This window comes from Lemur catta, chromosome 11, assembly GCF_020740605.2.
Source record: "Lemur catta isolate mLemCat1 chromosome 11, mLemCat1.pri, whole genome shotgun sequence".
NCBI lineage: Eukaryota > Metazoa > Chordata > Mammalia > Primates > Lemuridae > Lemur > Lemur catta.
Genome location: NC_059138.1, coordinates 73,791,719 through 73,801,473, shown reverse-complemented (window position 1 = coordinate 73,801,473; position 9,755 = coordinate 73,791,719). Strand labels below are relative to the sequence as shown.

The 9,755-nt window shown below is 41.7% G+C and overlaps 1 protein-coding gene and 1 long non-coding RNA gene across 2 annotated transcripts in view; one reads left to right on the top strand and one right to left on the bottom strand.

Moving 5' to 3' along the window:
- Positions 1-456: 456 nt before the first annotated feature.
- On the bottom strand, positions 457-8,521 carry LOC123646889. Its single transcript, XR_006738083.1, has 3 exons — positions 8,384-8,521; positions 4,757-4,933; positions 457-664 (listed from the first exon to the last, which is right to left on the bottom strand). It is a non-coding gene; the product is annotated as an uncharacterized LOC123646889 (long non-coding RNA).
- A 154-nt stretch (positions 8,522-8,675) lies between these two features.
- HIBADH (3-hydroxyisobutyrate dehydrogenase) overlaps positions 8,676-9,755 on the top strand; it is a 120,998-nt gene continuing 119,918 nt past the window's right edge. The window contains exon 1 of the mRNA XM_045564066.1: positions 8,676-8,976. Within this exon, the coding sequence (XP_045420022.1) occupies positions 8,886-8,976 (91 nt within the window). The 5' untranslated portion in view covers positions 8,676-8,885. The remainder of the gene's footprint in view (positions 8,977-9,755) is intronic.

The window sequence follows — 9,755 nt, the reverse complement described above, 5'->3', positions numbered from 1 at the left end:
AGCACCGATCTAATTCCAATGTCGGTCAGCCTACAGAGAGAGAATGGGTTGACGACTTGAACTTCAAATATTTCTGGCAAATCACTGAAATGGCTTCTGTGCTGTCCATGTAGCTTAATTACAGGAGAGAGAATATGCTGATTATGCCCACAGGGGTATTACTGTTTTATGTGTCCTAGGAAATTAGTAAATTTGCATTCTTGTGTTTATTTGGTCTCTTGTGCTTTTTAGCCAACTTGTCCCAGTCTCTTAGGGCTTGATTTCTCCTAGGCGCTGAGAAAACGAAATTTCCAAGCTGTGGAAGCAGATGTTCTTGTAGATAAAGCCACATGCACACTCTATTTTCGGAGTCGTGCCTATCTACTCTACTGACATTTACAAGGAATACCTAAAGAGTAACAATGGCTTTATTAGTCAAGGTAAAAGCTAAGCTGCTGTAATAAAGACACCCCAAAATGTAGTTACTTAAATAAGAAGTTTATTTCTATTTCATAAGTCTTGGGTAAGAGGACTACAGCAGGCCTAGGGGGCTCTGCTCCGTGAAAGCAGAGGCCTGGGTTTCATTCAGACACTGGGTTTCTTCCATCTCTTTGCTTATCATCTCCCTGGGTATTGTCTTCATCCACATGGTTGAAACTGGCTCTCTCCAGGTTTATATTCCAGTCTGTGGGAATGGGGAAAAAAAAATACCCAGGGCAAGGGATTCTGGCTTTAAGGAAAGATGTGTAAGTCACACACATCACTTCTGCTCATATACCGTTGACATGACTGTACCTAACTGCAAGGGAGATTGGAAATGTTCTGCTCAGTGTTATGCCCTGAGACCAAGAACATACAAAACATTTTGATTTCTCTGAATAATTGGTCCAGACTTATGTGAATAATCCTTGTGAAATGTTTCCTGATATTATTATTATGTAAAGAATAATAATAAACCTGCCTCCTCTTCCTCCCTCTAACTGAAATCTGTGTTGATCATTCTGCTCCTTTAAAAAAAATAGTTTCACTACACATGTATGTATTTATATAAACAAATATTTTTTGTTCTGCCTGTTTTGGGCACCATATCAATGCATTTATTCTCTTGTGATTTGCTCAACATTGCTTTAACTTCTGGTCCCTTTTTGCTAAACGAGTCCATCTTCAATTTATTTCTCTCTTTTTGTATTTTACTATAAACAGTCAGGAGGAACCAAGCCCTTCCTTCAACTCTGCTTAGAAATCTCCTCAGCTAAATATCTAATTTCATTACTTCAAGTTTTACTTTCCACAAAACACTAGAACAGGAACACAATTCGGTCGGCGTCTTTGCCATATGCATAAACTAAAGGGAGATGCATTTTTTTTTTACAAGCTGAAGCAAATTAAAGAGACAGACTCTTGGGGATTGTTCAGTAATATCCCCAAACTATCTTCCATCAGCCTTCCTCCTCCAACCTTAGCCTCTCTACTGACTTCCTCCCCTTAGCATTTAAACATACTCAAATCTCTTTCCTCTTTAAAATGAAAACAAACAATAAAAACTTCCCTTGAACTTGCTTTCTTCTAATTTCTCTTTTCCTTCACAGGCCAAGTTTCTTGAAAAAACGAAGAGTCACTGTCTCCATTTTTCATTCTTTCCTCGACCTATTGTGATCCGGCCCCACCATTTCATTGAAGCTGCTCTCCCTTATTAAAGGCAACAATAACTCTTAGTTGTAAAAGCCTATGCAGACTTTTCTGTGCTTATTTTAGCAATCAGTGGATTATAAACAAGTGCTGTGAAATATTCCTTCTTTGAACATTTCTCCTGCTTCAACTTTTCCGATATTATTCTGTCCTCGTTTTCCTCCTCTCTAAGCCCTCCTTCTCAGCATGCATAAACTAATTCCTCCTCCCCCCTCCCACCTTCTTAGGGGTATTCTCTGGAGTTTATCAGCAGCCATGTTCTCTTCTCATCTTAGAAGTGTTTGCAGTGATGCCATCTATATTCATGACTAAATTGTCATCTAGAGCCCACGACTCCCAGATATATATACTGTAATTCAGACTCTCCATATGGCCAACTGCCCCTGGACATGTCCACTTCCAACTCAACAGTACCCAGTTCCCTGTCTTGGGAGATGGCACTTCATCTATCCAGTCACCCAAAGCCAAAAGCCTGGGCTCTGCCTAGATTACTCCTTCTCCTTTAAGTCTCATTTTACTCCTGGAAGTAACTGGTAATATCAGTTTTTCCTCCCAGATATGTCTTGTACCTGTCTCTTTCTTTCTACGCCCACTGTCATTGCCAGCATGATTCATTACTGAGCATCTCTTTTATCTGAGACACTTTACCTTCTATGGCAGTGGCTCTCAATACTCACTGTACACCAGAATCACTTGAGGAAAATAAACATAAAATGGGGTATGACTCACCTCACAAATTACTTTTGGATGGGGACAAGGCTTTCATATTTTGAAAAATTCTAATGTGCATTCAGGATTGCAAACTTCTGCTTTATGATCTGTACAGAGGAATTGGGCCAGATGTAGAAATAATCTGACTAGGAAGTACCAGAGTGATCCAAGACTACCAAAATGATGTCATGAGCCTCTGGTAATTATACCTTTACACCAAACCACACCAACAACCGCAAAACCATACACTTCAGCAATTTTTGTTATAATTGATATATGAGATATTGAACAAAGTTGATCCACTGCTTCCTCAATCACAAAGGGGCCAGTAGGTTATGTAAACATATGACATCGACATTGGAAACTGCATGACTTGGCCAACAGTATTCTGATTCCAATTTTTAAAAGCATTATAGCACATTTGGGTGAAGAGATTTTATCCGCAGTCGCCAGTCTAAAAACCTGTTTAAAGACATGTCTATGGATTAATTTGCTCAGTCACTGTCTGAGGTTGACAGCCATTGCTGTTATCCTGTAGCCTTTCACCCTCTTTTGGGTGAACAAAACAATACATAATCTTTCCCTCACCCCCCATGCTCAAGCCATTTGATTTGAGTGAGAATGACCTCAGCTTAGCTCCAGAGTGGGCCCTGCTTTCAACGCTTTAGCTTATTCCATTGTTTTGGCCAGAGTAATTGGCTTCAGAGAAGAGCTAGACTCTGATCACAACTGGAGTTTCTGTGAGGAAGAACGTTTCTTCTCTCCTCCATAAGGAAGATCTTGCCCAGCCCACAGTGGTTTGGTATGAGAACATAAGCAGCCACAGCCACAGGGAACTGCGAGGAGAGCAATGAGCACAGCGCATGATGCTTGAGGACGAAGCCAGCACCATAGCAGGCAGAGTGGAGGCACAGAGAGAGCAAGTCTTTCTAAAAGCTAGGCATATGATAAACTTTTCAGTAATCGAGACCAACACATTTCCTTTACTTCTTTAAGCAAATTAAGTTTTAAAAATCACTTGTACTATGGCCTGAATGTGTCCCCTGAAATTAATGTGTTGGAAACTTAATCCCCGATGCAACAGTGTTGGGAGGTGGGGCTGTTTGGGAGGTGTTCAGCTCATAAGGGCTCTGCCCTTGTGAATGGATTCATGCCACTATAAAAAGGGCTTATGCGACGAGGATTGCCATCTTTCACTCTTCTGCCATGTGAAGACACAGCCAGAAGGCCCATAAGAGATGCCTGTATCTTAATCTTGGACTTCCCAGATCCCAGAAGGGTGAGAAATAATTTTCTGTTTTTTATAAATTTCCCCATCTGTGGTATTATGTTATAGCAGCACAAAACAGACTAAGACAACTGGCGACACAAAGACCGACTTAATACGCTATTTTTATTAGAATTAAAATAGTCACCATTTGTATACATCTCTTTCTAATGTTAATTCTTCCTACTATGTTAAGTAACTAGCAAAAAAGTAAGCATGATTTTGAATTTTTCCTTTCTCAGAGGTTATGGAACTTCAGGTCCATGATTGAGGAACAAAATTATCAAGATGAAATTTAATTCATCAATTTATAACACCTTTACACCATAGACATCATTGAAAGAGGTAAGACTCAGTCTTGTTACTATCATGTCATGTTAGAAACTATGTAGTATATTGCTCTATAGTATTTATAAGCATTAACATGTTTATTAATAGATATGTTTTATAAAATAGAAACAAAGGAATATAATTAACTTGATTAAATGTTTGTATTGAATGTCCATGTTGAAGACCATATAGTAAGTAAAATAACTATGAATATACATTAGATTGTATAATCTTAATTATTGACAGAATCACAGATTTATAATATTTAACAATCTTTTGTAATCCATATTTACAAAGTTAGATAATTGTTGACTACACTAAGGTAGACATATGGAACTGGAAAACACACAATACTAGGTGTGCTTGTTGCTACTGGAGTATCATTGCTTCTAGGCTCCTTCATAGGACTGAACATGGAGATATATGTGTGTATACTAACCTGTGCATATATACATATTGATAAATATTAATATATATAACCATCTGTATCTATATTAAGTGAAGCATGAGTTCATACTAATGTCTCCAACTCTAATCCATTTAAATAAATGTAATAATATGTACTTAGATACACTCTCAACTTGGACACAATTCAATTATCTATATTTTGTACTCCAAAACATTTTAGAAACTTCTTAGAGCAAAGACTTGCCATGCTTATCCAAATCCACTCTTCTTTTTTTCCCCCCATCTACATTTCTAATCTTTTTTTTGCAGCTGGGTATGGCTAAGGGACTAAGTTCTAGACAGTGGGAAGGGCAGTTGTAGTGTGTTACTTACAGGAAGGAAGGCTTCTGTAAATGAGAAGAGTCTGCTGGCACATTCCTTTCCTTTAGATTTCCCTCTCTTCTTTAGTCTTCGCTCTCTTCTTTAGTCTTGCCTGGGACTCAGACAAGATGGCTGGACCACTAGCAGCCATCTTTGGTCATGAAGTAATCATGAGAGTAGAAAACAATGCTAGAAATAAAATAAAAACAGAAGCCAAGATTTTTAATCACTCAGTGCTGCCATGCTGGCCCTGGTCTGCCTACATCCAGACTTCTTTTTTACAAGGAAAAAACAAATTGCTATCATTTGGACTTTCTGTTTTACTCAGCCAAACCTCATGCTAACTGATACAGTTTTTGAAAATGACTTTAGATATAGTTTCTTAATCAGACTGAATTATTTTCATGACTGCTTATATATCACCCAGAAAAATACTTTTTGGGGAAGGTCATTTGAGTCTTAAAAAGTGGGGAGTAGAGAAGGGATATTAGAACTTGTGGAAAAGGAAAAAAAGGAAAGAAAGGAGGAAGGAAGGAAGGAAGAGAGAGAGAACTTGGGGAACTCAGAGTGATGTAGGCAACGGAGATAGTATCATACTATGAGGGAGGTGAGTAAATAAGAGTAATATCTTGGGAACAGGTATAAAAATGCTTAGATAGTGTGTGCCTTGTTGAGAAAGTCTTTTTCCCCTCCTTCCCAGATTCTGATAACTGGAATGTTAGATCTTTTGTTATAGTCATACCACAAGCCCCCAGTCTATTTTCTCTCTGTAGTTTAGAAGGGATAATTGCTATTGTTCTATCTTCCAGTTCACCGATTCTTTTCTCCATTCTGTTGAGCTCATTCATTGAGTTTGAAAATTTCATTTCTTCCATTTTGTAGTTCTAAAATTTCCATTTATTTCTTCTTTATATTTTCTGTTTCTTTGCTGATACTTTCTATTTCTTTTCTGAGATTCCTTTTTCATTTATTTCAAGCATATCTTTTTTTTTTTTTTTTTTTTTGAGACAGAGTCTCACTTTGTTGCCCAGGCTAGAGTGAGTGCCGTGGCATCAGCCTAGCTCACAGCAACCTCAGACTCCTGGGCTTAAGCGATCCTACTGCCTCAGCCTCCCGAGTAGCTGGGACTACAGGCATGAGCCACCATGCCCGGCTAATTTTTTTGTATATATATTTTTAGTTGGCCAGATAATTTCTTTCTATTTTTGGTAGAGACGGGGTCTCACTCTTGCTCAGGCTGGTCTCGAACTCCTGACCTCGAGCGATCCACCCGCCTCGGCCTCCCAGAGCTAGGATTACAGGCGTGAGCCACCGCGCCCGGCCTCAAGCATATCTTAATTAAAATATTTTTCTGATGGTTGCTTGCACAATCTTTGCCAGATAATTTTAATTTGTCGTATTAGTGTTGGCATCTATTGATTGTCTTTTTTCATTCAGCTTGAGATCTTCCTGGGTTTTTGGTATGATGACTGACTGTGGCAGTCTAGGCTTCCCACCTGGCCTTTGCTTTGTGGGGGTGGGGCTGCAGTGTGTGTGTGTGTGTGTGTGTGTGTGTGTGTGTGTGTGTGTGTGTATCTTCTACAGCAGTTATCTTCTAAATGTTTTCTGTCTTGCTAGGCTTTCCCTTTTTCATCTTTTGGCTAGAGAAAGCAGCCTTTTATTGGGGCATCCTGGTTTTTGGCTTCTCTAACCCTTAGTTTGGGACATATAAGGCTAAATGAAAACCCAAGGCACTTACCACTATGTTCCTCTTTGAAACCTAAAGTCCCTAGCCGGTACAACTTCTTCCTTCCACCATTCAGAGTCTCCTTATGTTTGTTTTACATATAATGTCCAGAGTTTTCAGTTGGACTTAGTGGGAGGAATAGAAAAAAATACATCTACTCCATCTTCCAGAAGCAGAAGTCATGGGCCACTATAAGGCATTGAAAATTTCGAACAAAAATGTGTGGCAAAGATGTAGAAAGGAGTTGCAGTATCTTTCAAGCAAAGCTGTCAGAAAGACAATCAAATAAAAGAAGGTAGCCATAGGCAGTCACTGCCTTTGCCAATACAATAATATTTGCAAGTACCTTCAAATAGTAAGAATTACTAAAAAAATCATAATGCTTATGAGAAACTTCTATGAAAATTCCTTAATTTATGAATCAATATAGGACGTCTAGGAGGAGACATTAGTCTACATGATATAAAGACATGGAGAAATTGTGACATCCCCTGGTCATGGTTGAGCAAAAAGAATAAAACTCTCAATACCCTTCCCTTTTCAAAGCTATCACCATCAGTTAAAAAAATTAAAATGAAAAGATCTCATGCCCAGCTTTAATTCTGCCTTCTCCTTTTGAGCCCCTTTCCTTTTTCTTCCCTTCTAGTCCTAGGAGAACGCTGTTGACAGGAGGCAGCCTTTTGTAAAGAAATACTCATTTTCAAGGAAAAGAGCCCTATAAACAACCTAGAGAAACAAAAACAGTAGCTTACAATAAAAATGACAAAAGCAATTTGATTGGATGTAAAATTGCAAGAGGACTGGGATATAAACTCTCTAAGAGCTGGGGAGATCAATTGATGTGTTGTCCTGTGTTGTAAATAGCTCTGTTATGTAGGTTGACATAGTTGAAAGGCAGACTGCACTTCAGCAGTTAATTATAGAAACCTGTACGGCCCACATTTATTGGTTGCAGGAGGTCTATTCCAGCTAAAACCTAACGAAACCAAGAAGAGAGGAACTGGTAGGAAATGCTCCAGAGCCAATTAACAGTCTTATTAGGGATAGGGAACCAAATCTAGGAGACTGTCCAATAGTTGAAATGAGTTTTTCCTCCCTCCTTCCCTCCCTCCCTCCCTTTCCTTCCTTTTTTTTGGTAGAGGGTTGGGGTGGAAAGATAGCCAAAGAAGAGAATTATTTTTCTACCAATTACAGATGGTGACCTTGCACTCTATACTGGTTCTTGGAAACACTGCTAGTTTGCCCAGAACCATGACATAACCCGTTTAAAAATTATCCAATTCATTTGCTTTCCCTTTGGCTTTCCCTTTCCAACTCTGTGGGTTACTGGGCAGAGGGGAAAAAAAAGTTAACGTCAAATCCATTGATTCTGTTACTTAGATTAAAAGGTTGGTGAGTACAACCCTAGGTAAATGAATAAATAAAATGAATTAAGGGGGGTTGGAAAGGAACCCTGGGGTTCCAATTTCCCCTAGGTACTCCTCACTCTCTTTCCTCCTGTACTAGCTTTTTCCAAAGGTTGCAAGTCTTGCTTTGGTGTGCTCACGGCTCCCAACCCTTTGGTGGAGTCAGTGGAGATGGTAAGCCCTGCAGTTATCCCCAAGGGGTTCAGAGACTCAAATATGTACACCAAACATCGACAGAAGAATGAAGAAATAAGATGTCTGGCTCTCTAACACACATACACACATAGACACTACTTTTTGGATTTTAGTTTACCTTTAGATTTTGCTTGCAAAATGGACTCAGGCTAATTTTCAAACATTAAAGAAATATGTCCTGGAATAGTGCAATTCCTAGTAACTCTACCCTTCAAAGATAATGTTACCAACTTGTTTTCCTACTAATTTTCAAATTTACTGAGAAACCGCTGAGTTAAATAAAATCAAATGAATTTAAAAGTTATTACACACGTGGTAGATTTCTGTGATTGGTTTTCAAGCCCCGAGTCAGTATTGTCCTTTGGTGCAAGGAGGAAACACGTAGTTGGAAGCCTACGCAGGGGCGGTTCTGGGAGACACGTGTTCCAAGGAGGCGGTAGTGAGCGACAGCCGCCGCCCCCCACACGCCCTCCGCAGTTCGGTAAACAAGGAGATTCCTACCCGCGGGCTGTAAATGAGGCGACAGCTTGGGGGCGTGGCCAGAGTACCTGACGTAAACCGCGGAGGTGGGAGTTCTGATTGGTCGGCTTCCCCGTCCGTAATGGGATTGACGGGCCCTGTTCCGCCGGGCCGCGCCTCTCGGAGCTTCGCTCCTCCCCTGACGGACGGGCGCCCGCCCCACAATTGGCGAGAGCGCGTGCGCGCGCTGTCCCACGCCGCGGCCGTGCACGCTCGCCCTGCTGCGCACACTCGCAGTCTGTGGGCCCGCCGGGAGGCGGCGGAGGTCGTCGCGGGGAGGCGGGGCGGAGGCAGCATGGCAGCCTCCTTACGGCTCCGAGGGGCCGCCTCCGGCCTCCGGTACTGGAGCCGCCGGCTGCAGCCGCCAGCCGCCAGCCTTGCAGCGGGTAAGGACCTCGCGCCTCCTACCCCTTGTCCTTTCTCTGGCCGCCCGCTTTTCCTGCCCTGACGGCCGAAGAGGTCTTTCCTAATGGGAGGCGCTGCGGTTGGATTGGGGCTTAAAAACCCTAATTTTGGTTGGTCCTAACGGCCTGGCCTCTTCTGCGGCCGCCACTCAGGCCGCTACTTCTCCCCAGTACATTTTCTCCTCCAGATGAGCAGCTTGTATGTCCTTTTCCGGACCTAGGAAAGGGTGAAAAAGAGCTTGGGGTGAAGGGAGTATTTGGGTCCCTGGCATGCTTCTTTGGAGTACGGGCTCTGGAGATACTTGGAGGGCGCAGCTCCGGGGGGCAACCCCGCACTCATCCCGACGATTCCTGGCTTTCCAGCGCCCGCAGGGTGCACCCTGGGTGGGCGCACCTATGGGCAGCAAGGCCTGATTTAAACCAGCCACCTTAACCGGGTGGATGGTCTTACACAAGTGGTGCCTATGCAAGCCAGGAGATAAGTCGTTCTAGTAAAGTTTGAGTCACCCTTGACCAGCGAGGCGGGCTTACTCTTTCTGTAAATGTGCTACCTGAAAATGGCATTTCTGTGAAATTATTAACCAAAACACATCCAGCGTCCTCAATTTGTGGCCAGAACCTATCCTGCCTTCTCCTCTCATACCATTGTAAATTATGGAAGCTAACCGTGGAAAAGCAAATTAGGATATCTCAGCAGGATCCAGAAAGTAGTCCTTGATTTTTCTTAATTCTTGCACTTTCTACCACACCAGTATTCCTTT